The sequence below is a fragment of the Rhinolophus sinicus genome, chromosome 6 (genome assembly GCF_057876585.1).
Source record: "Rhinolophus sinicus isolate RSI-liver-muscle chromosome 6, RSI-T2T, whole genome shotgun sequence".
NCBI lineage: Eukaryota > Metazoa > Chordata > Mammalia > Chiroptera > Rhinolophidae > Rhinolophus > Rhinolophus sinicus.
The window spans coordinates 957,247-982,851 of record NC_142506.1 but is presented as its reverse complement, the minus strand read 5'-3'; the positions used below and the strand labels follow the sequence as shown (position 1 = coordinate 982,851).

At 57.8% G+C, this 25,605-nt stretch overlaps 3 protein-coding genes across 24 annotated transcripts; all 3 read left to right on the top strand.

Moving 5' to 3' along the window:
• The first annotated feature begins 2,084 nt into the window (after positions 1-2,084).
• On the top strand, positions 2,085-4,452 carry GPIHBP1 (glycosylphosphatidylinositol anchored high density lipoprotein binding protein 1). 2 transcript variants are annotated; one of them, XM_019712288.3, is made up of 4 exons: positions 2,085-2,243; positions 2,834-2,944; positions 3,864-3,980; positions 4,084-4,452. In XM_019712288.3, the coding sequence occupies exons 1-4, from the start codon at positions 2,192-2,194 to the stop codon at positions 4,317-4,319; spliced, it is 516 nt and encodes a 171-aa protein (XP_019567847.2). In that variant the 5' UTR covers positions 2,085-2,191; the 3' UTR covers positions 4,320-4,452. The 2 variants fall into 2 exon arrangements, with proteins under 2 accessions (XP_019567847.2, XP_019567845.2); XM_019712286.3 differs by having other exon boundaries at positions 2,834-2,959.
• Positions 4,453-7,679: 3,227 nt separating this feature from the next.
• ZFP41 (ZFP41 zinc finger protein) lies at positions 7,680-19,219 on the top strand. 18 transcript variants are annotated; one of them, XM_074316695.2, is made up of 7 exons: positions 9,554-9,760; positions 10,218-10,310; positions 10,698-12,044; positions 12,136-12,303; positions 13,547-13,683; positions 17,096-17,256; positions 17,485-19,219. In XM_074316695.2, exon 3 carries the CDS (start codon positions 10,885-10,887, stop codon positions 11,479-11,481), a length of 597 nt encoding a protein of 198 aa, XP_074172796.1. In that variant the 5' UTR covers positions 9,554-9,760; positions 10,218-10,310; positions 10,698-10,884; the 3' UTR covers positions 11,482-12,044; positions 12,136-12,303; positions 13,547-13,683; positions 17,096-17,256; positions 17,485-19,219. The 18 variants fall into 18 exon arrangements, with proteins under 18 accessions (XP_074172810.1, XP_074172809.1, XP_019567818.1 ...); XM_074316709.2 differs by lacking the exons at positions 9,554-9,760; positions 12,136-12,303 and adding an exon at positions 7,680-8,270 and having other exon boundaries at positions 10,730-12,044; XM_074316708.2 differs by lacking the exons at positions 9,554-9,760; positions 12,136-12,303 and adding an exon at positions 7,680-8,270 and having other exon boundaries at positions 10,718-12,044.
• A 771-nt stretch (positions 19,220-19,990) lies between these two features.
• GLI4 (GLI family zinc finger 4) lies at positions 19,991-25,588 on the top strand. Of its 4 annotated transcripts, none has more exons than XM_019712243.3 (4): positions 19,994-20,275; positions 21,662-21,823; positions 23,532-23,648; positions 24,502-25,588. In XM_019712243.3, exons 1-4 carry the CDS (start codon positions 20,227-20,229, stop codon positions 25,419-25,421), a joined length of 1,248 nt encoding a protein of 415 aa, XP_019567802.2. In that variant the 5' UTR covers positions 19,994-20,226; the 3' UTR covers positions 25,422-25,588. The 4 variants fall into 4 exon arrangements, with proteins under 4 accessions (XP_019567804.2, XP_019567802.2, XP_019567803.2 ...); XM_019712244.3 differs by having other exon boundaries at positions 19,995-20,279; XM_019712246.2 differs by lacking the exon at positions 19,994-20,275 and adding an exon at positions 20,286-20,852.
• Positions 25,589-25,605: the final 17 nt, after the last annotated feature.

Below are 25,605 nucleotides of genomic sequence, written 5' to 3'. Positions count from 1 at the left end.
ATGCAAGGGTCAACAGGGACCTCTGTGTCATCCACACAGCGATTGTTTCCTGAAAGGTTGTCAAACTCTGAGATGGAGAACATCCCTGACTTCCAGAATAGTGGGGGGATAGGATGTGGGCTGGGCTGAATGCGGCCCCCCAAAAGATATCCAAATCCTAACTCCCAGACCCTGTGAATGTGAACTTATTTGGAAAAAAGGTCTTTGTGGATGGAATTAAGGATCTGGATTTGGGGTCATCCTGGTTTTAGGGTGGTCCCTAGATCCAATGTCTGGTGTCCTAAGAGACAAAGGACAGGGAGCCCTGTGGCAGAGACACACAGGAAGTGGCCATGTGAAAACAGGCCAAGAGTGGAGTTTTCAGTCAGATTGGCTTCATTGCAAGCCTAGCTCCTTCTGGGGTTGCCAACTGGCTCCTGGCGGCCAAGAGCTCAAGGTGGCAGATCCGCTTCCCTGTCCACAGTGTGTGTGGGGCATTCCCTAAGGTCCTGGAAGCCCCCATTGTAGGGTGCTGCACTCCTTTGGGCCTGGTGTCAGGAGCCCACTGAGCCTGTACTGGGGTAGGGGAGGTGTCAGCAATGATCTCAGACTTGAGCCCCCTCCCCGGAGCTGAGGCCCCCGGGGGTGGTGGGTCACCAAGAGGAGAGGGATGGATGTTTGGGGGACAACCTCAGTGTTGGCATTTACCCAAAGGCGCTGAAAACTTGTCCACACAAATCCTGCACATGGACGCTGAAGCAGCTTTACTCATAACTGAGAAAACTTGAAGCCGTCAAGATGTCCTTCAGGAGGTGAGTGGATAAACTGGTCCATCCGTCCACACACTGGAATAGTATTCAGCACTAAAAAGAAATGCGCTGTCAGACCATGAAACGACAGGCTTGGCGGAACCTGAAATGCACCTGACTGAGTGCAAGAAGCCCACGTGAAAAGGCCACACAGTATATGATTCCAACGGGACCCATTCCGGAAGAGGCAACACTACGGACACAGTAACGAGATCGGTCATTGCCAGGAGGGTCTGCGGGGAGAGAGATAAACAGCTGGAGCCCAGAGGGTTTCCAGGGCAGTGAAAATCCTCTGGCATGAAATTATAATGGTGGGTACACGTCATCATACACATGTCCAAACCCACAGAATGTCCAACACCAAGAGTGAACCCTAATGTAGACCATGGACTTGAGGTGGTTACGCTGTGTCGGTGCAGATCATCGATTGTAGCTCATGTATCACTCCGGTGGGGCATGTTGCTAATGGGGTAGGCACTTTGGGGGTGGGGGCGCATATGGGAACTCTCTGTAGCTTCTCAATTTTGCTGGGAACCTAAAATTGCTTTGAAAAAAATGTCTGATTTAAAAAAGAGAAAGTTTAAGAACTGAAAAACACATCAATGCTAGCCTGGACATCTGGGACTGAGTCAAGGGCACCTCTGAGCCAAGCACTCCTCTCCCAGGCACCAAATCTTCCTCCATAAAATGAGGGGCCAGGACTAGCTCACACTCAAGGTCCACCAGCTCTAACATCCTAGAACTTCGGACACGCTCCCACCATCGCGTGGCCTTCCTCCACCCCTCTGTGAGCTCCCTGCACTGCCCTTCCAGCACTGGCATGTCTGTGTTTTCCCCATTGCTCACCTGCTGGCCTGGGTGTGGCCATCCCCAGGCACCGGCAAATTCCACTGGGGCCAGTGGGGACGCAGGAACGCCAAGGTCAGACTGCCCTCCGGGAGCTCCAGCCTGGTTGGAGAGACAGGGCATCAGCCATCCTCCCCAGCTCTGTGTGGGGCTCGGCAAGATGAGTGTCAGGGCTCAAGGCACCTGGGCTGAGCTGCAGAAAGGGGAGAACAGGGCCCAAGGTGTCAGCGGAAGGGTCTGCCCAGCTCAGAGGCCAGGTCTTGTGGGGGCCAGAGGTGGAGTCTGGTCCTTAGCCTCACCAGCCCCGGGTACTGGGGCCAGGAAGCCAGGTCAGGGCAGAGCAGCACAGATGGACAGGACACCCAAGGCCAACACTGACTTCCCTTCCCCTGGGTCCCTGAAGTCCAGGAGGGAAACTGTCCCATTGTTTGAGGCTGGAGCTGGGGGGGCCAGGCCCGGGGGCTTCCAGGAAGCCCCCAGCAGTACTCTTTGTCCCATTTCCCACAGATGCAGAGCCCCAGCAGGACAAAGTGAGCAGATCCAGAGCTCCTCGCAGGATGAAGGCACTCCCGGCTGTCCTGCTTGCCCTGCTGTTGTGCAGGCAGCCAGGTACTTGTGGCAAGGGGACGACCCTGCAACGACAGGGGACCTCACAGTCTGGGCCCCCAGGGAACCCCACCCTGGGACAAGACATGGCTTGGGAGAAAGAGGGGATGAGGCTGGAGTCTGAGGCCAGAGGGAGGTGGATGGGGGCTGTCTGGACTCCCATAGGTCCCCAAACCTCCCCGCTTCCAGCCCCAGCCCACTCCTGGGGGACACAGTCTCCCCTCCCCACGAGCCCCAGGCTTGGCCTCTCTGAAATGCAGGCTTTGGGGTGCCCTCTCCTCTCTCAGCCTCAGTTTCCTTTTCTGTAGAATGGGCAGGCCACCCTGAGGGTTCAGGGGCGGGGTGGGGGGCAGGTGCTGTAAAGGGCTGGCCACAGCCGCTGGTGGTAAAGACAGTGCCTGGTCATAGTCAGGTACGGGGCCAGGGTGTGTGGAGACCCAGACAGTGACCTCGCCTGTGTGGGAGGCTGCAGGCAGAGGAGGACAGAGGGGTGGGAACAGGCCGGATCTAGGGCTGGGGCTCGGCACTGGGCCCCGAGCGTGTGTCCTCTGTACCTGGACAGCGGAGGTTTACAGGCATCCCTGTGTGGCCAGGGCGAGGGCGGGCACAGGATGATAGTGACGACGACTTTGGCTATGACGAGGACGACGAGGGCGATGAGGACGAGAAGGACGACGAGGACAACGAGGAGGACGATGATAAAGGCAGCGGGGGCCCAGGTACCTGTCCACCCCGAGCCCCCACCGTGGGCACCCGTGCCCCTCTTTCAGTACTTCTTAAGGGTGCCCCTGAGTGCCAGGCTGGGTGTCGGGCTGGAGTGATGCAGACGCACAGGCGAGGGCCGCCTGTGAGCTTGCCTTCCAGCGGGGCGGGGAAGGGGGTGAGGAGGGGACCCCGACACTCAGCACACCCCTCACCTCACTCACCCTGACTGTGCCCTTCAAGTGCCATCCAGGGTAGGGAGCCTAGAAGGAGCTCCTACTGGGACGGGCAATGGTGCCTGGGCAGAGAGTTGAATAGGGGTTCACCAAGCAGAGAGGGGCTCAGTGGAGCCCCAGGATGGAGAGAACAGTGAATACAAAACCCTGGATGTTGAGTCATGAGCAGAATGGCCCTCTGGAGCAGGGCAGGGCAGGGGAAGGTGGGCTGGCCCTGGGTCAAGGGGGTGGATAGGCTCCTGCAGGTGACAGGGAGTGGGGACAATGGTTTAGAACACAGCAGAGTGAGAGATGAGACCCACCCCCACCCCTCACCCTGACATGGAGGCCACGCTTCCTTTGTCCCATACCCAAGTATAAAGCCAAGGGCATCACCAGCATCCAACTTGCATGGCCTAGGGCTGCCCGCCCAGCCCTGCCCCTTACACCCCCAGCATGCCCCCCGCCTCCACCCATATCCCATGGGCTCTCTCACCCCAGGCCTTGGCCAGCGTGGCTCTGCAGGCCAGAGGAGGTGTGGAGGGAGGCTCTGGCAGGGCTGGTTTTGTGGGGATCAGCTGAGAACAGCAAGGGGAACAGGGAGTGGAAGGAGGCCTTGGCGGTGAAGAGGCCGGACTTGGACCCCCGGGGGAGCTGGCGGCTCCGTGGACTGTGGCGCTTGGCCTGAGCCCACCTTGCCACACAGGATGGCTGCAGTGCTACACCTGCCAGGCCTTGCACGAGGGACAGGACTGCAAGGAGACGCGAAGCTGCCCTCTCAGCCAGCCCTTCTGCAAAACCTTGAACTCCCAGTGGAATACTGGTGAGCAGCCACCTGGCACCCGGCAGGCACACAGCCCTTGGGGGGCCTCATCCCTGCCTGGGCCTTTCCGTGTGACACACCCTTTCTCCACTGCCCCCACCAGAGTCGGGTCCTTGGGCGACCTACTCCGGGTGGTGTGCAGACACATGTGAACCTTCCACCAGAAAGGTAGCCGAGACCCTGATGACCACGATCTGCTGCCAGACCACCCTGTGCAACATCCCACCTTGGCAAGGCCTCCAGGTCAGGGGGGCAGGAGACCCCCAGGGCAGCCCTGAAACTGTGGCCGCCGCCTTCCTTTTCAGTCTCCTCACTGGCCTTTGGGCAATGGCGTCCTGACTGTGGCGGCCCTGTGTCCTGCCCACCTGTCTTGTACCCTGGTGGGCCAGCACCCTGTCCAATCCTATCCCCTCCTGCCCCTCTCATCACCAGCAGCTCTGGAGAATAAACTTGGCGTGACTTTAATGACTCAGCCCATCTGCATTTCCTCAGTTTCCCCATCTGGCATCCTTGCCCTCTTCCCACTGCCCAGGTGGCGGGATGGGCAGCACATGGGCCTCAGGTCCAGGCCTCAGCCTCTCACAGGGCAGGTCCACAGACCTGGGCAGAGAAAACACGCACTATATTGCTATTCACTCCCCAGCTTCCCACCTCCATCCACTCGTCTGCCTCCAAGCCCACCTGCAGGAGGCTGTGGGTGGGGACGAGGTGGCATGAATGAAGGGTGGCTGGAAGAGTGGGAGAAAGGGGTGAGGCAGGAGGGTCAGTTGAGGTGGGACTCTCCAGCCAGCCCCTCAGCCTGGTGGGCATAGGTTGAGGGGAATGGAGGGGGCAGTGTGCTGAGGGGGGTGAAACAGGCCTGTGGGTTCCTGAGAAAAGGAGCGGGATAGTGGGAAGGTTCTGGGTAGGCGAGCCCAGCCCTGCCTGGGCCAGGGGGTGGCCCAGGCCTTGTGGGTCCCCCAGGATCTGCTCTGCCTGGGTTGTGCAGTTGGCAGCTGGGCACTTGGCCTTCTTGACTGCACCAAACTCTGCTTTCTCACCAGTTGGTGCCAGGACAGAGCTCTGTGCCTCAGTCTCCCCATCAGAGCAGTTATGGAACAAGGGCCCATAGAGGACCCGTAGATCCCCACCAGCTCAACATCCCTGGGTTGGGCAGTCCAGAGTGCTCTCCTGCCTGTCGCCTCCCCAGCAGGAAGCGTAGCCTTCCACTCTCCATTCTCCCCTTCCCTTAATGGAAACCTCAAGATCTAGCAGGTAAAGGTGGCAGGCTTCTTCCCCTTCCTCCTTCCTGCTGGCTGGAATGATGGCTGGAGCTCAGCATCCACATTGTATCATGAGGCAGCATAATGAGAACCGCAGGGCCGCATGGAGGAAAGGGCCTGGATAGCTGATGACCTGGGTTCAAATGTTTGACCCACGCCCTCCAGCTCACATTCCAAGTGAACGCCATACCCTCCAGCTCAATCTGCAGGTGAACCCCTGCACCTCCCCAACTGGTTTCCTTGTCTGCTAAGTGGGAGGGTAGGTGAGCCCCTCAGGAGAGCTGCAGGGAGAATAATGAAGTGCCACATGTAAAGGGCTTAGAGCCCACGTCTGGCAGAGTACGCTTAGCAAACATGAGCTATTGCTGTCAACACGACCACGATGGCCCTGGGTGCCACCTGTGTGCATGTTGGTGGGCTCTCCCACCAGAGTCCCTTATGATCAAAAGAAACCTCATTAGCCTCACCTGCCTGCATTAGGAGCACTGGGTGCTGTCACCTGTGTTCGCAGAATTCTTCCTTCACCCCTTGCCTTAGAACCCGGCAGAGGTCTGAGTGCACAGACCCCACCCACCACACTCCCCAAAGATGATTCCCCTTTAAGGCCCTTGCATCAGATGGGAGAGGGGCTGCGGGCTCGGTCTGAAGCCATAGGGGCTGCCCTGGCCACTGGCTCGTGCTTTGGGGACATCCTCTTCTCCAGGGTCCTGGGGCCAGGCCGGCAGCTGGGGAAGCAGAAAGTAAACCCCCCACTCATCACTGGGCTCTCAGGGGGACCTGTGGGCACAGAGGAGGCAGGGCTCAGGCCCTGGTGACCTTCCGGAACACACCCCTCAGCCCAGGCACGTGCAGGTGCGTGGCTTTCAAGAGCCTGATGCTGGAAACTTCCAGAGCCTGGTGGCCTTGGGTAAGAGCTCTGTCCTGCAGCTCAGATGCTGCCAAGGCCTCCTGCCCTTTCTCAGTGTGACTTGTGGGACCCCAAGACGATAGAGGGGCCCGGAAGTCCCCAGGGCTGAGACACATGCAAGTCCTCCAGTCTGAATCAGCCACTTCCCACTGTGTGACCTCCACAAGCCGTTTAGTCTGTGCTCAGGTCCCTGCTCTGAGCCCTGGAGCTGGCTCTAGGTGGGGGCTCGGCTCCTGTGGAGGCGTCCTTTCTGTCCCTCTTACTGGCACTGGGCCTGCTCTCTGGTCCTGCTCCCTTCAGTGACCCCCCCACTCATACCCACTCGTTCCTAATGGGGAGGAAACGAATGAGCCCATGGGGCTGAGGGACCCCTTCCCAAGCTGCCTAACCACCCCTACCCTGGAACCAGCGCCTGGCGCCCCCTCAGGGCCCTGTGTCCCCCACCCAGCCCTGGCTCAGGGAGGACACTGTCTCCTTCCCTGCTCTTCTTGGCCCACAGAACCTGCCAGCTGGGACCAGTGGCTTCGGGGGGTCCCATCCTGGCACAGACCCTCCCTGTGCACCCCTCCCCTGCAGCCTCCGTCCTCCCCCCAGACCCTGGGTCACCTCCCCTACCATCCACCACACCTGTTTTTGTCCTGTGTGCCCATGTCCCCCCCTCCTTGGGTCATTTGCCATTCTCCGCTGACTGCACCCCACCCAGGCTTGGCTCCTTGGGACTTCCTTCTGCCGGCACAGGAAGCCGGTGGCCGCGGGGCGCATTTCCAGTCCTTGTTCTCCACCATGAGAACGGGGTGAAGATGAGGCGATGACCCCAAAGCAGGGCATCCCTGAGGATGGACATTCCGAGAGGCGCCCTCCTCCCTCGTGACCATTGGGGTCTGCAGGGGCCTTTGGACCAGGGACAGGTCAGCACACTCAGGTCCTCCCAGGGACTTTCCGGAGCAGAGGGGAGACCTCGGGCTCGTGTGTATATCACAGGGCTCCTGCTTGCAGAGAGGGTCACATCTGGTCCAGCCCGCACTTGAGGCGCTGTCCAGCACGCAGGCTTTCTGCATCAGGAAAGGCACCCTAGGGAGAAGTGTTGGGACCCTGAAAAGCTTGCGGGTTGTGTTCAGGGGCACTGAGCGGGAGCTGCCCGTGGGACCGGGGCTGGCGTCTACCGACCTCCGAGAATGGAGCCGGGGGTAGGGATGGGGGAGCTGTGGAGGAAGTAACGTGGAAAAAGCCTCCACTCGTGGTTCCCCCTTATTCACGGTCATCATTCTTCCCAGAGAGAAACCTGAGATAAGGGATGGAGTGCAGGAGGCAGTGAGGGGGGCATAAGAGTGAATGAGGAGGTGCAGAGGTGAGCGAGGGGGCGAAGGGGTGGGTGAGAGGGAAGCAAGACTGAGCGAGGTGCCTGTGGGACCAGAGTGTGGTGGGAGGAGCTTGCTCGGGGGCGGAGCCCACCACGGCCGACCACCGAGAGGCCCGGGGACCTCGCCTCCTAGAGCGGCACCGGAAAGGGGCGGGCCCGGCAGCACGACCTTCCGGCGGGTGCCGAGGCCGGGCTCTCCGCTGGGTAGCCCCCCAGGGCCGGCGCGGGAGGGCTGCGGTGTGGCGGGGCTTGGCAAGGGCCCCTGCGAGGGACGCCCCCGCCCCGCCTCCAGCCAGGGACGACCTGAGTCCCTCCGGCGTGGCGTGGGCCCCCGGCCGAAAGCATCGTCTTTCCCCTCTCGAGTCCAGGCGCGGCGGGCAGGTTGAGGTTGCGCGAGGACTCGGTAAAGGCGTCGCCCCGGGCCCTGCACGCGCAGCTGGCGAGGCTCTGTCGTCGTCGACGGGGCGCATCGCGCCCTGCCCGGCTGGGGCCCCTGTCCCTGGCCTCAGCACAGCTGCTGGCCGCTGCAGGCCGGGGCCCAACAGACTGTTTGCGTCATGTTGGCCCCAACAATCCCCTGGCATGGGTGCATGGATCTCAAACCCACTGGTAATCCGGTCTCTCCTTGAGACCCAGGCTCCTGGAGGGAGCTTGGGTGAGTGAATTTTCCGGGATCCCGGCTGCTGCTGGATACCCAAAGCTGCCTGTTCCGAGAGGTCCGGTCCAGAGAGCAGAGGAGCGACACTGAAGTTGCACAACAGGTACCAGCACCCAGCCTTGGGCCGGAGCCCTCTTCCGCTCCCGCATGTGGACGGAGTTGTCTGTGTGGCCATAGCAGTCACCGGTGTCTACGGGCCAGTGACACGAGGGGACCAAGACGATGACCTCTAGTCTACTCCGTTTTGAACAACTGTTTAATTCCTTGGTGTGCACGGCATGTAGGGAAGGGAGTAAATCCAATCCCTGCCATTAAGCACCTGCCACCTTGAGCTGGGCGGACAAAATTATTGGAAGGTTCCTGAGCACCGATAAGTACAGACTCTAGACAAGCAACTAGAGATGCAGGGACAAAAAACATGCTCCTTGCTCTCAAGAACTCGTGCCTCATAGGGAGACTGCCACATCAGTGACAAGCCACATGTGGAGTGACAAGAGTCCTGGTAGGGGGCACAGTGCTTGGAGCACAGAGGAACCCCACACAGGCCTCAGGTCGCAGGTTCAGGGGCCGAGTGGGGTGGACATAGGGCCCAGGTGAGTTTGCACCTGCCTTGGAGAGCGGCGACCACCAGGGCACCAGGATTGATTGCGCTTACGTATTGGTTCATGGTTTTCACCTCATTTTCCTCCCAAAGCTAGACCCCAACTCAAACTCCTGCCTGGTAGACTGGTGCTGTGTTCCTCGGCCCTCGTTGCACCCACCCTCCCTAGGACACATGCCCCCTTCTTTCTGCAGCCTCCCCTCAGCACAGGTGACCTTCCTTCATCTTCAGTCTGGCTCCCACCTGATGCTGAGAATGGCCTCCTCCCAGAAGCCACATCCAGTAGAACCCTCTGAGTGACACTGGCCGGAATCCACATCAGGTGTAGCTAAACATTTCATTTAGAAGAAACCAGACCCTCAAACTCCTTGCTGGGAGATTTGTGCAGCCATTTTATGTGTTGCTTCTATGTGTGGGAGAGAAGGGAGAAGCCCGGGTATCTCCTTTGACCTAACAGAAAGAATTCAAAGTACTTACATCGCAACACATGTGTCACTTGGGATGTTATCACCCGGAGCACCACACTTTGGGTAAGACGGGCTCCCTGAGTTATGGACCCCTTGTATGTAGGGTAACCAGCACAGCCCTGAGATGCTTCTGCTGGAACGCCTCTGTAGTGGGGCTCGAGGATCAGAAGATGCTGTGCTTTCTGGGGAGCACAGAGGAAAGGGCTATTTCCTGATTTCGTGTAGATTTCTTTCGCTAGCGTCTACGGGAGCCTGAAGTTTGTCCAAGCCTAACGCTGGAATTCCATTAGCTGGCCCCGAACAAAGACGCAGATCAGAAAAGAAATAGATGAGGGCTCTTAAATGAAACATGAGCCGTGCAAGTCATGCTTCTTACATGCACCTTGGGGCCACCTGATGCCTGTTTGAACTTGCAGTGAGATTGGGATGCTTTTAGATGGAATCCGGGAGAGCAAATGTCAGACTTTTCAGACAATGCAAACAAGTACCTCGCTGATGGTTACCTGCGGTTCTGGCCCTCAGTAGGTGAGTTAGCTCCGGTTCGGTGCTACAAGGAAAGCTTGAGTCACGCAAGGAAGCAGGGACTGGGGGCTGTGTTTGGTTGGTTAGGGAGGCCTCTCTGGGAAGGGCCCTTGGAGCAGAGCCCTGAATGAGTGAGGGGCCAACCCCACAAACGCCTACTCTCAGGGCCTGTTTTCGGAAGCAGCCAGGTGCTAAGCCAGAAGAATTGGGTACATTTGTGGGACCTAAAGATGGCTGGAGGGCAGTGAGGGGGTCGGCCATGCAGTGGGTCAGGAGTCTATAGGCTTGTAAGTGAGGGAAGCCCCTGGGGATTTGAGCAGGGATGTGATGGATTTCACTGGCTGCTGTGTGAAGATGAGGTCATGAGGGGAGGGCAGGGGCATCCCCCAGGGAGCCAGCCCCAGGTTTCATCCAGCTCAGAACCCATGCTGTAGTTGATGGGAGGTCCCTTCCACGACAGGCACCAGTGGCTCGAGCAGCCCAGCTCCCGAATACAAGAGGTGGAGAAGAAGCGAGAAAAGGGTGGGAAAAACTCCAGTTTGGGGACCACAAGGTACGTGTCAAATCCCACTGGACACAGGTGTGAAGCCCCCATCCCCTGGCAGAGGAGGAAGAATTCCTTGCTTAGCAGCTGAGTAATCAGTGCCATTTATGGAGATGAGGGACCTGGCAAGAGTGCGTGGGGCGGGGTCCTGGCAAATCAAGTGTTCTGTTTGGTCAGGTCCAGCTTGAGACACTCATTCGATGTCCAAGCGGAAGTACACGAGCTGGGGAGGGAAAGGGGCCTTGCCCGTGGGGCCCAGCTCCCCTCCCTGATCTCCCTCCATCCTGTCCCTGAGCAGAGAAAGAGCTCACTGCTTTTTGCAGACACTTGCTTAATGCTCAGTCTTGCTTCTGTCCAACAGCTAGAGAATTGGTGGCACTCTTCTTTCTGTTGCAGAAAGAAGCTCTGTCCCACAGCTTTAATTACAGGTTCAGAAAAGTGAAGAGCTATGTGTAAAGCAAGACCTTTCTGAAGAAGTGGAGTTAAAAAAAAGGACTTGATAGGCTGGACACTTGTGCCCCGACATTTCTCCTTAGCCCTTACTGGCTTCCCGTGGTCCTTCCTCTCCTGGGAACAGAGAAAGATGGAAAAGCCCACGGGCCACAGAAAGAAGACTCAGAGCCCAGAGGAAGACAGAGGCGCGCAGGAGGACACTGCCAAGGAAGAAAAGGTGTGCGGTGCAAAACGGCCCAACAAAAGAGGCGCTTTGGCTAAAAAGCACAGTAAGGCACCCAGCCTGAGTCCTGAAGATGAAGAACACATCTTTGATGCTTTCGATGCGTCCTTTAAAGATGACTTTGAGGGGGTTCCCGTATTCATTCCTTTTCAGAGAAAGAAACCCTATGAGTGCAGCGAATGTGGCCGCATCTTTAAGCACAAGACAGACCACATTCGCCATCAGCGAGTTCACACTGGAGAGAAGCCCTTCCAGTGCGGTCAGTGCGGGAAGACGTTTCGGCACAGCTCCGATGTCACGAAGCACCAGAGAATTCACACGGGAGAAAAGCCCTTCAAATGCGGTGACTGCGGGAAAGCCTTTAACTGCGGCTCGAATCTCCTGAAGCATCAGAAGACACACACTGGAGAGAAACCGTACGAATGTAAGGAATGTGGGAAGACCTTTGCCTACAGCTCGTGTCTCATCCGCCATCGGAAGCAGCACCCGTGGAAGAAGCACTGAGCACAGGGAGGCGGTCCGCTCGGCCTCCCGCGGCCGCCCATGCCTGTGGTGTCCACTGGGCTTTGGCCCTGTCACCTGCTCCTTGAAGACGCTGGTCTGCAGGCTCCTGGCCCACTGGGTCCCGAGCCCGTCCCCATGCAGCCTGGCAGGACGCCTGTGGCTCCAAGCTGCATGGCAGAGCTTCTGTGGTGAGCACTGGGGACCCGCTAGACTGGACCAGACCCTGCTGTCCCTGCTTGGCTGGCTGCGGTGACAGTCCTTCTCGGGCTGTAGCACCAGTCCTTGAACTCAGCCCCCATCCCCAGGAGCTGGACCCCCTGTGTGTCCTCCCAGCCCAGCCATCACCCCACATAAGTGGCTTCGCTTACCCATGTGGACCACTTGGGACACAGCTCCTGGGGCCTAAATGCTGCCACCATGGGAGCTTTGTGCCCTGGCCACGTGATGGGGGTCCCGGATGCTGACCTGGCATGCAGCTTCGATCCAGCCTGCATCTGCCACAGAGGAGACCTTCAGACACAATGCGGTGTGCCCTGCCTCCCAGGGGCCAACTCTCCATTCAGGTTAGTTCCACTTCTCTGTGCCTGGTCCCCAAGTTCCATCATCCCCCCCGGTCAAGTCCACATGCTGTACCCGCCTTTGGTTTCCCTCCAGGAGTGGTCTGCATGGGGCTCTGTGCTGTCCAGGGCAGTGCGGTTTGTCCCCGAATCTAGACAGTTTCAGGGGGGCCCTCTCACCTGCTCCTTGAAGACACTCGCCTGCAGACTCTTGGCCCAGTGAGTCCCGAGCCCGTCCCCATGCAGCCTGGCTGTCAACCAGGAGGTAATACGGCTTTTTATTAGGAAAATGTTGATACCTACATTTTCACTGTTGGGAACCAAAAAAACTAATAATGGCCTTAGTCTTTGGGGATTCCGTCCTGCAAGAAGGCCCGAGTTAGGGTACAGACGGGCTCTTCCGTCAGGCAGCCACGGACGACAGGGAGCGTGCCACAGGTGGAACTGTAACAGTCCTACTCTTGTTCTTTCTAAAAGCTGTGACGATACACCTCTGCCTGAGCCGGGCCCCTCCTCCCACACCCGACCTGCCTAGACCCCAGGTGATGGGAGTAACCTGTGGCCTAGCACGTCTTCCCTCTTCCTTCACCCCCCCCCCCAACCTGTGATGTGCTCTCACAGTCCAGGAAGTGAGAACTGATGAGGCAAAATTGTTCAAAAGCATGTGCCAGAAGCTGGCTTAGGGGGGATACACGCTGTGTGATCCTGCATTGAAAAGGTTGCCGGAAAGGACATTACCAGGACAGGGATATTGGGGTCTAGACTGTGCACTGGGTGGCAGGGCCGTGTCAGCTTTGAAGCTCCCCGGTGGGATCATGGCCCGTGGCCAACCCGGACAAGTCCGTGTTATGAAAGGTGCTCACTTAGGTTTTCGAGGACACAGGGTCTGCAGTTCACTCTCAAATGTTTAGCAAAGAAACGGTAGTAACAATACAATATGGGCACCAGGAGAGTGACAAAGCAAGCTGGCTAAATGCCAGCCACCCTGTAAATGGCCAGATCATCACTGTTCTTGGCTTTGTAGCCAGAACATCTCCGTCACTACTCAGCTCAGCTGTGACATGCGACAGCAGTCACCCACACACAGTTCACAAGTGATTGAGCCCAGCTATGTGCCACTAAAGCTCTATTTACAAAAGCAGCAGCATTTGGCCTGTTCTAGGTGCAGTGTGGAGAGCTCACCCCCAGCCTGTAAACCTGGAAGTCCTTCTGAACTATGTAGGCGGGGAAGCAGGTGCGGGAAGTGGAAAGAGACCATGGGGAGGTGCTGGGAGGTGCTCAGAGCAGGCGCGCCCTGCTGCTCCCCTGGTGTGCCAGGGGGGCTGTGGCGTGGGCAGCAGGTGTCAGCCTCAGCCATGGTGCTCACGCGTGTCCTGCATCCGCTTGGTTTGCTCTGGGTTTTGTCTGTTAAAGTATTATAATATACCCTGAGACATATGTTAAATATATTGTTACAGGCTATATATCATTCTAAATAATGCCGCGACAAACATCTTTTCCGCATTTAGGGCCAACAGGACGGGTCCCAGAAGGGGAATGACAGGCGGAGATCATTCTGGCAAACAGCTTCCTCCAGGCTTTGCCGCATGGGCACCCAGCAGCGCCCAGAGGGCAGCTTCCCCCTGGCCTCACTGGCAGCAGGCAGGTGGGTCTTGATCCTTCCCAGTTTGTTAGGAGAGAAGAAACATGCTAATCTCATGTCTTTGATCTCCGGAGAGGAAGCAGGTGGTCAAGAGCATAGGCTCTTGGGCCAAGGGCTACTGCCCTGACCCCGAACTTTTGAGATGTGGGGCCTTGGGCACCCTGCTGAAGCTCCTGTGCCTCAGTTTCCTCAGACGTGAAATGGGGCGCTGGCGGTGCTTAGCGTCGTCCAGGGGCTTGAGACGTGAAGTCCTAAGTGCAGTGCTGGCTCACCCTGATGGTCTGACGCATGTCAGCTCTTGTCACATGCTCGTGCTCGGGGAGGCGCACACTTGCCCATGTGCGTGAGGTGCAGCTGTGCAAGCTGACACCTTCAGGGCCTCTGCCGGGAAGGGACAGCAGCCACCGGGGAATGACAGCTGAGACTGAACCCACCCGGGAACGACAACAGAAAAATGCTCTTAAAACCCAGCAAACTGTAAAAATACAGTTTACAGTCATGAGAAAAACCACACATTTCAAACTAAAACAGTTAGCGGTCTTTTTTCCCTCTTGTCATTTTGGTGCAGACAGATGGGCTCATCTGTCATTTCTTCTGAGTTACCCATCACAACATCACACCACCACCGAGCTCCGAAGCCAAATCTTTCAGATTAATCTCTTTGGTGTTTTTTGTTGATGTTCAAATGATAGTTATATTCCAGGAAAAAAACCTTCTGAATAAACCAAGTCAAAGAAACACAACATAACGAAAGTTACAAAGTACTTCAGCCTCAAGGACAGTGAGAACCTCTGGGTCAAATGGAAATTTGTAGCCCTCAGTGCTTTTATTTCGATTAGCAGCAGAGCTGGGAATCAAGCTAAGCACCCAGCTTTAACCGTTATTAAAAGAACAACAGGATACACTCAGAGGAGGAGGAAATAATGAAGAACAGAAATTAGTAATGGGAATGGATACTGTTGAGGGAATTAAAAGTGTACAGATTGGTTCTTTGAAAGGACTATTAAAATTAACGTTCCCTGGCAATAGGGCCAAGAAAAAGAGAAGGAGCAAGTAAACCATTAGGACTGAGAAGGGGAGGAGGACAGCAGATACATCAGAGGTTAAAAGGTAAAACACTGAGCCAGTAAACGTGAGAACTCGGCTGAAGTGGGGGATTAGAAGCCGATGCGAGAGTAGCCTGCAGACCCCTATTCCCGTTCAACAGCTTGCACTCCTGGCTTGTAGTCTTCCCACAAGAGTGCAAGTTCAGATGGTATGTTACTGAGTTCAGGACACTAAGTCCAGTCTTACACGGACTCAGAAAAGGGGACACACGTCCCACCTTATTTTATGAGGCTAGTGTGACGGTGGTATCAGATTATAGCGCAGTGTCACATGCTTGTGGAGCAGAAGCCCTTCACAGAATCCCAGCAAGCCAAACAGTGGGTACAGGCTACCGCGGCCCGGCCAGCTTACGTCTAGGTCAGAATGGCAAATGTGGCTCGAAACTGATGTCATTTTTCACGTTAACAGATTTAAGGGGAGAAGGGCACCATATCATCATCTCAATAGCTGTAAAAATCTGTGTAAAATTCCACAGTCATGATTAGTATCTTTTCATAAGTAAGGCATGTAATACAATTTTCTGAACCTGATACAGAATATCTTCCAAAACCTATAGCAACATTATATGTTAGGGTTAAACATTAACAGCAACGCCTTCCAAATCAAGACCAACAGGAAAATGCCTGCCGTCACTACTTCTGTTCAGCTTTGTCCTGGAGATTCCAGTCAGTGCAGTAAGAAAGGGGACGAAGTAATACGCCTAAGGTTAGAGTGGAAAATCCTAAGTGTCATGATTAGTGGATGATACTACTGTCTACATAGAAATGCAAAAGTAATCACGGACTATTGAAATTATTAAAGGTTCGGCAAGGGTGTCACATAGGAGGTCAGTGTACTCTTAAGTCCTCGTTAACATCATCTAGGTTCTGGGACTTTAAGTGAGTCGACGTGTAACGAAGCCAGTGTTACCACAGGCTAATTGGTATAAACAGGAGTTAGGTTCCTACACGATCTCGTCAATGTTAGAACGAAACAACGTTATACCAGAGCTGCTGTATATCCAGAAGAATCGAGAGCAGGGACTCAAACAGGTCTCTACATGAAAGTTCACAGCAGCCATTGGTAGAAACAGTCCACGTGTCTGTCCACAAATGAAAAGATAAGCTGTGGTCTCCCTGGACCATGAAATACTGTTCAGCCATAAAAAGAATGCAGTCCTGCCACGTGACACGATGTGATTGCACTTAGGATACCTGATGCTGGGGGAGAAGCCAGACGCACAGGACAAATACCGCGCAGTTCCATTTCTCTGAGCTCCCTACAGCAGGCAAATGCATGGAGACTGAAAGCAGAATAGGGGTTAGCGAGCTGGGGCAGGGACATGGCAGCGTCATGGGTGCAGAGTTTCTGTTGGGGAGCTGACAAGGTTATGGGTATAAATGGTGGTGACAGGTGCTCAGCACTGCGGATATTTAATGCCACTGAGTTGTACTCTTAACAAGTGGTTAAAATCGTAAACAGGTGTATTTTATCGCAATGAAAAAGGTCTATTGAATTTGACACGCTGTTAACAAACTGTAACTTGAAAAACCTACCATCCACATTAGCAACAAAACTGGCATTTTCTGGCAAGTTGAGGTTGTGTATACGCTGCTGTGAGAAGTGAGAAGTCTCACTCATTAACGTACATTAGAGAAGCTTCTGTGCATGCGTGCGCCCAAAGAGACATAGTAATATTCACAGTGTACGTGAATGTCAGAAAAACTGGAAATGACCCAAATGTGCATGGACAGTGAAGTAGGTAAACACACACCGACGTCTGTGGATCCAGAGAAAACTCTGAGCAGACACACAGTGTGGTTTCAATTTTATAAAGTGCAAAGCCAGGCAGAAGGAAGCAGTGTGCTGTTTGGGTTACTTGTGTCGTAAAACCAGAGAGAAAAGCCCACGAATGGCTCACACGCAACTTGAGAGAATGTTTCCTCGGGTGGGCAGGGCCCCCATGAGGCTCAGGTGTTGGTGTCTGCTTCCTAAACTGGGTGGAGGGTAAAATGGGTGTTTGACCCACTGCTGTATATTTCTTCATATACACCCTAAGTGAATGTGTGTTTGATAGATTTCCAACTTTCTTAAGTTTTTAAAAAAGAAGCGCTTTCCTCATGACCTTGTTGCCTTCCAGGTCTGAGGTCAAAGGTTAAGCCATGCGCTCCAGCCCCTCCCCACCCTTACGCTGTCACCTTTGGTAAGGACCAGTTTCCATGTGATCAAAGCCATTTTCTTCCTTTCACAGTTGGCTTTTTCCAACAGAGGAACCAGGTACTAGTTGTGCTTCTTTATTTATTCAAGAGATATTTCTCATCCTTTTCAGGCTGGGAGAGCAGATCACTGCAAAGGAAGAAGTTACCAATGAGCTATGCATAAAAAGGAACCTCAAAACCGGAAAGTTCCCACATTCCTGAGCTCCAAGGTGAACAGAGGTCAAGAGGGAGGAGAAGAAAGGAAACCTCGTCATCTGGCCTCAAGGGACAGGTGGGGACACAGGTGTGGGGAGGGCTGTCCCTGCAGGAAAGCCACACTTAAGGGACATGCCTGGAGACAGGGTGAGCGGAGGGCAGTGTTTCACCTGAGTGAGGCTCTGTGAAATGGGGAAACTGGAAGTGACAGTGAGGAGCCTTCACGCGGCTCTCAGACCTTTTCAAAGGTTAAGAAATGCACCGTGGGCAGACCTTCATGAGTGTCCATTCTCGCCCCTTCCAGGAGGCCCCGTCAGCTCTCCTTCAACCGGTGTTCTAGGAATGGGCTCCAGGTGGAAACACCCGTAGGCTGAGGAAGCCCCTGGCGACATGCAGAGACCTCAGGGCGCCCTCCCGCTGTTGCAGGGAGACCTAGAGCACTGAGCCCAGACCCGTGGGGTATCTTGTGCCCACACGGCAGGCCCTGCCACGGCCCAGCACGGATTGTGCAGGGATGGCTCCAGCATCACCTGACGCCAGGGCAGAGGCCACAGAGGACCTTGAATGACACGGAGACACCTGCGATGTCCTGGGGACTTGACGTCGATCATCCTTCATGCCGGCGTTCTGTGAGCTATGCCAGTATCTGCCCTGCAGGCCTCACCCACCTGATCTGAGGAACAGTGGGAGCCAGCGCTGTGGACAGTGGGCAGTGAGGGGCTGACCAGTAACTTTGGCCTCTGGTTGCTGTTACACCGGGGTCCAGTGCATTCCTGGGGAGGCTGTGGGCAGCAAGGTGTCACCTGGGCTCTACTTCTAGTGACCTCATCTCATCTCCGTCCCCAGTTTGGGCACAAGATCATTCATGACCTCTGCAAGTGAGCTAGACTCCCAAGACACGCTGCAGAGTAGATGCCACTGGGGGGTGGGGCTGGAGGTGGGAAAACCATGACACTGGACTTGGACATTTGCTCTGGAGCAGGACAGAGAGGTCATGATGAGGTCAAGGTTCTCAGCGAGCCAGGATGGAGGGGTAAACAGTGTCTCTGAGGCCCAAGGAAGCAGCATTGGGACCAGAGAAGCAGTGGGCTGGGGGCCAGACTAGGAGCAGCCACGAAGAGGACAGCGAGGTCTCCGGGTCCACTGCCCGAGGACAGTGCTCTGCTCCGGGCGCAGCCTGTGCCTTCGAGAACCTCCGTGTGCCGAGCTCGGAGCTCACAGCCGCCTGGTTTCTTCCTCACAAACTGCAGCTGCCTGTTAGGGACCCACTGCGTGCTCCTCTCCTTGACCAGAGCCCCCCCAGCAGCCAGGCTTGGCCCCAGGGGCGAGGGTGACGCTGCTTCCACCGCCACCTGCAGACATGGGTCCTTGAGGCCCGAATTGCTGTCCGTGGGGTGAGCACCAGGGGCCTCAGCCTCTGCACACGCTGGTGACAGTACTGGGGGTGCCCAGTGTCCGCTACACACAGCGCCCCGCAGGGACTCCCCATCACACCGCGCGCCCGTGTCACTGCAGCCTTACCCGTGTGGCATTCTGATCTCGTTTGCGTTTAGTGTCCATGCCTCTTGGTTTTAGTATGTTTCCTGGTGAGCTTGAACACCTGGTGTCTCGGCATTCTCCTTACATCTCCCGGTGAAAAGTGCGTCTGCACCCACGTACCTGGTGGCTCGAGGTGGCCATTGGGCCATAAACGCTGTCACACAACGGGCGGTCTTAGGCCTGTGGCCGTGCAGATACTCCCTAGTCTATTGTTTCCCACTGTTATTTTTATTGTCCAGAAATTTAACTTTCTAACTAGTCAAGTTTGTTGAACTTTTACTTTATAATCTCTTCGCTCCTTCAGTCTTTATTGAGCAAGTGTGCTCTGCACCTGGGATGGATGCTCTGTTTGCTTCCTACTGGTTTCCTGTGGTTTGCTGGCCATGTGAGTCCTAGTCCAGACGCCGCCTCACTGGCTCCCGTGTTACTCCAGCTGCCTCCTGTCCTGCTGCCTGTTGACACCTGTTTGCTCCTGTAATAAACACCTGTCCTGATCCGTTCACTGCATTCTGTTCACCTCCCTGCAGCTTGGGGTACAGTCAGGATTCCCCAGGGAGATGCTGCTGGCTCCCTGGGAGAGAACGCTGGCGCTATGGCCCAGCCCAGGGTCTGGTCTCCGCCCAGAGCCAGAGACCCAGTCACTTCCTCCAGTGCATCTCTTGGGGGCAGCCTCACATAAATCAGAAAAGCAGTTTGCTATAACTTAGGATGAAAGTGACCCCCTGCAGTGACAAGATACTGTGTCCCTCTGCAGACAACCACCTTGGTGGCCCTCCATACCTGGGAAATTAAGTTAGACTTCGCCAGTTGCTTGGTGCCTGCAGCCCTAACCCCTGGAGGGGTTTGAGAGGCACCAGGCCAGCTTCCTGGGACCCTGTAATTGCCCCGCCCCCAGCCCTTGCTCATTCTGTCTGCCTCTAAGCAGCCGTTCTCCCGACGGGCGAGGGGCGAGTCTGCCTCCCAGAAGGGCTGGTTTACAATGTCTCAGGACATTTTGGATTGTCACAAATGAGGGGAGATGCTACTGGCATCTGGTGGGCGGGGGCAGAGAAGCGGCTCAGCATCCTACGGAGGGCAGCCTCCCCCCTCCCCGCCCCAGCGCAGGGCCCTCCGAAACCTAAGCGAGATGCTTGTTCAGGCTGAGTCTGGCAGGGCTCCTGTAGGAGGGGGAAGAGGCGGGCGGAAAACATGGTGATTGGCTCAAAGTCTGGGTAACTAGAACCCCCCAGGTTCCCCCTTCACAGGAAACAGGAAGGTGCCCCCACCCCGCCAAAATGAATCCAGCGGGGCGACACTGGGTGGCCGGTCACGGAGACGATGTCCAGACAGAAAAGGGCAACTGGTGAAGGCCAGGGCCCCCGCGCCTCCGTCCATTCTCGTGGACGACACGTCCAAAGCGGAATTCGGCTGTGTGTACTTCCATCACACGCGTTGCGGCCACCGAGGTGGCGGTCCTCCGGGCGCCCAGAGCGGCCCGGAAGTGCGCACGGCCTGGGCGGAGCGGGGCATGCGCTCACTTCCGGCCGGCGCGGGCGCGGATGGCCGCCTCCGGCCCGGTAGGTGAGTGGACGCCGGGCGGGGCGGTGACTTCAGGGCCTGGCCTGCACTCGCGCGTGGTCCCTGCGGGTCTGGCCCCGCAGCTGCCACCGCGTGACCTTGATCCCGGGCCTTGCCTGGGACCACGGGTGGTCGATCCGCGGAGTGGCGGGCGCAGTGGCCCCAGGCGATCGCCTTGTCCATTTGCGGGGCACCTCCCCACGCGCCCGGAACCCCGGGAGCCGTCATGCCCGCCTTGCACATGGGAAGCTGAGGCTCAGAGAAGTCTCTAGTCCGAGGCCCGCGGCCAGCGAGTGTGAGCGCCGGACCTCTGACCGGGCAGGCTGCTGTCTGCTGCCAGGCTCCCCGGGGTCGGGCCTTTTCCCACGGGGCACAGGCTCCAAGCTTGGGAGAGAGGGGGGCAGAGAAAGGTTTGCTCCTGGGCCGGTGGCGTTTGCGTCCCTTCCGCCTCAGCCGGTTGCAGCAGCGGGAGCGTGGGACGTGCGCTGAGTTTGTGCTCGCGTCCCTGTGGGCGCCCTGTGTCCCCGCCACCTCTGCTCAGACAGCCAGGGTGGGGCAGAGCGTGCCCTTTCCCAGGTAAGTCCTAGGAAGTTAACCGAGAAACAAGTTGTGACGGGGGGTTGAGGACCGGCACCCAGTCCCAGCTGCCTGTGACCCCTTCATTAGGGGATGAGGCCTGCTGGGGGCTGACCTAGAAGGCCCGGGCACTGGCCAGAGCCCCTCTGGGGCTGCCTCCCCTCTTCCTAGGAGCAGGTGCTGTCTGCCGGGTCTGCGGAGCCCGCCCTGACTTGTCCTCCTTCTTTACCCCAAGGAAGGAGTCCTGCTTCATCACAGCGTGAAAAGATAATCCTCTGACATTGCATAAGCCATTCTTGCAAACCAAATTAAAGTATCTTTGACCTCAAAGGAGGCCCCGGGCGCTGTGGGGGTGCCGGCAGCTTACCGTTACCGCCTGCAGCCTCTGAGGGCTCTGCAGGGTCTGAGGAAGACGGTTTTACTTTCTGGGAATGTCTCATTAAGATTTAATCTAGAATGCTGATGCTCCGGCAGACGAGGTTCAGTTTTTCACCATCCCCCAGGGCCAGGAGCCGCCAGCGGTGGTGCAGGTTTTTCGGGGAGAACCACTGTGCTTTTCTCTGTGGGTGAGGCTGTGGGCTGGGAGGACACTCCAGGCCATTTTTTGGGACACAGCTTTTTGGTGTGGTCCCTGCAGGTGTTGGTGCTGTTCCACATGGACTCATGTACCAGGGACCCGATCGCCTCATACCCCAGACCCCACATGAGGGGTTCTTCCCACGAGCTCACCTGTGGCTGACGGGCTGCTGGCCTTGCCCCACGCACATCCCTGTGAGCCGCTCATTGTGCCATGGTTTTCATTTCCCCAGGTCCCAGGTGTGGAGAACTTCATCAGGCCTTGGGGAAGATGGCAGCCCTGGGGGATGGTCAGGAGCCCCCTTGTGTGCCATCCCCTGTCAGCCTCGAGTCACCGGGGACACCTGGAGCCCACCACCACAAGGCTCGGCTACATCTCCGTGGTCATCAACACGGTACTTGCCCAGCACACCCACCCTGCAGGCGGGAACCAAAGCAGCTCCCTGGGTTCCGGGACTCCTGCACCCTCAGATTTGGGTGGGGCTCAGGCATCATTGGTTGAGTCTAGGGGCCGAGTGTCATAAACAGTGGTTCCCTAGGGGACAGTCCTCTGGGACTGCATTTCTTTGGCGAGAGGGTGGTCAGGGCAAAAAGAAAAGCAGCCTCCACACCTGGGTCCCGTGTGACAGGAGCAAGTCCTCACATCTCCTTCTCCAAGCCTTTGGAAATCGTGTCCAGAGTTCTGGGCAAGCTGGTTTGAGTGGGGTCCCAGGAACCTTGCTCCACTCCCCTGGAAGGGTCTGGGGACGTCAAGGTGTGGAAGTAACCCGTGACTGGCCGGGGGAGGATGTCCAGGGCCCTGCTTGTGCTCAGATGTCAGGGTGTCCTGGGGTCCTCCGTGCCCCACGTCCCACAGGAGGCCTAGCCTGCCCCTCTCATAGCTGAGGACACAAGTGACCTGGTGACAGTCAGGACGAGGGCCCAGGGTGCTCCATCTCATGTTCTCGCTCTTGGTGTTCTCAGTTGCGGTGAGGGATGTAATGACAGCTGAAATTTGTGGAGTAGCAGCTGTGCTGAGTCCCAGGCTCTGGGCAGACCATGTTAGGTGGGCACTAACAATGAGAGGTCGCGGGGGTGCCTGAGATCAGGAATTGGGTCACCCTCAGGTCAATCCAGGACCGGAACCTGAGCTCCTAGCCATTCCTGGTGTTGCGCCTGGCTCTAGCAGCCTGCCTGGCCCCCGCGCGGCCCTGTGGTGGGCCAGGCGGGGCGGGTGTGGGCTGGGTGCTGCCTGGAAAGAGCTTGGACGCCACCCAGCACATAAACTGCACAGGCCTTTGCTGGACTAGCTCCCTCTCCCTCCATGATGGTTTTGGGGCCCTGTCCAAAGCTCAGCCCCACAGCCCTGGGGGCCGTGCTCCCCACCCTTTATGCAGTCGGAACTTGGAGACCCACACTTCACCTCCAGTTTTTCATGTCACCTTCACAACAGCCTGGTAAAGTAGGACCTCATGTCCCCATGTTTCTGATGGGGACATGGAGGCGCAGGTGTGAGCCAGGGGAGGCCAGCAGGATTCTGACCACATCAGTCTGACTCAGGCCCACGCCCTTGACCCCCATCTGGGCCCAGAAAACAGTGGCTCCTCTTGAGGCTGTGGAGTGGCAGGGCATAGGGCTGGGAGGGGCTGTCCCGGAGGACATGCCGACCAAGCCCGGCCTGCGGGATAAGAAGGCTGGTGCCCATGCACAGTACGGCTGCCCCTGGCGGGCTCCACCGGCAGAGGCCGGCCACGAGCAGCCAGAGCCCGGAAGGCCAGGCTTGGGGCCTTTGACCTTGTCCAGGTGCCCTAAAGTGCCAGGGGCTTTGCCCAGTGGGAAGGAGTGTGGGTTGCACAGCCAGCAGTTTCAGCTCTCCCTGTGCTATGCCAGAAACAGAAGTGGGGGGACCCTGCCCACAAGGGAAACAAGCAGGGTTGACCCTAAAGAAGAGAGATGTAAGCCACCAGGCAGGCCCTCCTGCCTGGCACTGGGCAGGCTCTGGAGGGAGTGCCATGGGGGGAAGGAGGTGTGTTGGAGGGTGTGACCTAGGAGCAGGTGGCATCCTGCAGGTTGGCTGGATTTGAGAGGAGGGGGAGTTGAGCCCCAGCTCCCGTGTGCCCCCAGGCTCCGCCAGCTGCAGCCCTGAGGTGCTGTCCCAGCCACTGAGGGAGGAGGGACTGTCCGAGCTGGATCTCCAGGAGGAGGAGGAGGTCCCGCTCGGCAGCGACACCTGCTGGCCAGGTGAGTGATCAGACCCTGCTTGGGGTGAGCCCAGGAGCACATTTACCTGTGGCTGCACGTGGCAGACCCCGCGTCCTCGACTGCTTTGGGCACCAGCACTGCCAGGGCCGTGGGCCCCACTTGTCCCTGTCTCGGAGCTCCCTTCTGCCCCCCCACACTCCCCACTCGCATCACTGACATTTCCCGAGGCTGTGAGTGCCACCCAGACCCCTCCCCTGAGCCCCAGACCCCTGTAGTCACCTGCCTGTGTGCCTGGGGTCTCTGATCAGCACACTGCCCCCCTCACACAGACCCGCAAGCAGGGAGTTGTCCTGGGGCCCCCTCCTGCTGTGGAGTGCCCTTGGCCTCCACTTGTCCCCCAAATCAAGTTCTGGTCCCCACCCCTTCTCCCCACAGCCTGGCTGGGGCTGCACTAATCCAGGTCCTCAGCCCCTTGCTGCTCTCCAACCCTCCCCACGTCCCCATCTGGAGACCCTGAATGTATCAGGCAGTTCCCCAGGGGCAGGGGGAGCTGGGCCAAGAGGCAGTTGCCACCTGACCTTGACCAACCCTTGGAGGAGCTGTGGGCCTGTGGGCCTCGGGAAGGGCGCCCCCTTGCAGAGTGTGAAGCAGCAGCCTCGCCCCTGCAGGGATCTGGGTGGCACCCCTTTGAGCAGAGGGCATTGTGCTTCCCGGAGTCTGACTGCTGTCAGGCTTTCCGGGGGGGGGGGGGGCTCTGCTCTCAGCCTGGTCTCGAAACTGTGGCGCCCCCTGCTGGTCCTGTCACCTGGAAGGGCAGACATAGTGCCCCCCCCCCCCCAGGTGGACTGGCGGGTGGGCGGGTGCCATCGGCCTCTCCCGTGTCTCATTTCAGATTCTGAGTTGGAGCCCGAGCAGGTTCTGTCACCTCCCCACCTGCAGGGTCCTGGGGAGGAGCTGGATCAGGACGGCGAGGCACTGAGGACCCTTCTGAGGTCTCTTCCTCGTAGGCCCATGTGTGGGGACAGCTTTGGGCAGGAGTCCAGCTTGGAGCAACCAGCAGGCCAGCTGCCAGGGGCCGTGTCCTGTTCTCAGAACAGGGGTGCCTGGTGCATGACGCTCGTGCCACAGGGAGCCTCTGGGACCGACGGTGGCCCTGAGCTGGGGGACAGCTTCGGCCGGGGCTCTGGCCTTGGGGCCCGGCAGGGCAGCCCACGGGGCGGGAAGCCGCACAGGTGTGAGGCCTGCGGCAAGAGCTTCAAGTACAACTCGCTGCTGCTGAAGCACCAGCGCATCCACACGGGCGAGAAGCCCTACGCCTGCCACGAGTGCGGCAAGCGCTTCCGTGGCTGGTCGGGCTTCATCCAGCACCACCGCATCCACACGGGCGAGAAGCCCTACGAGTGCGGCCAGTGCGGCCGCGCCTTTAGCCACAGCTCGCACTTCACCCAGCACGTGCGCATCCACAACGGCGAGAAGCCGTACAAGTGCGGCGAGTGCGGCCAGGCCTTCAGCCAGAGCTCCAACCTGGTGCGGCACCAGCGGCTGCACACGGGCGAGAAGCCGTACGCCTGCAGCCAGTGCGGCAAGGCCTTCATCTGGAGCTCCGTGCTCATCGAGCACCAGCGCATCCACACCGGCGAGAAGCCCTACGAGTGCGCCGACTGCGGCAAAGCCTTCCGCGGCCGCTCCCACTTCTTCCGGCACCTGCGGACGCACACGGGCGAGAAGCCCTTCGCCTGTGGCGCCTGTGGCAAGGCCTTTGGCCAGAGTTCGCAGCTCATCCAGCACCAGCGCGTCCACTACCGGGAGTAACAGGTGCGGAGGCTGCGGTAGAGCCAGCAGGGGCACCGGCCGCAGCCAGGCCTGGACGGGCCGCTTGCAGAGGGAAGGCTCTGGCCCGCTCACCCTTCCGGGCTGGCGCAGCCGGCACCGCGTGCCAAGTGTCCCGAATAAATTCTTTTTAGTTGATGGAAACCCGAGCTATTGCTGCCTGGGC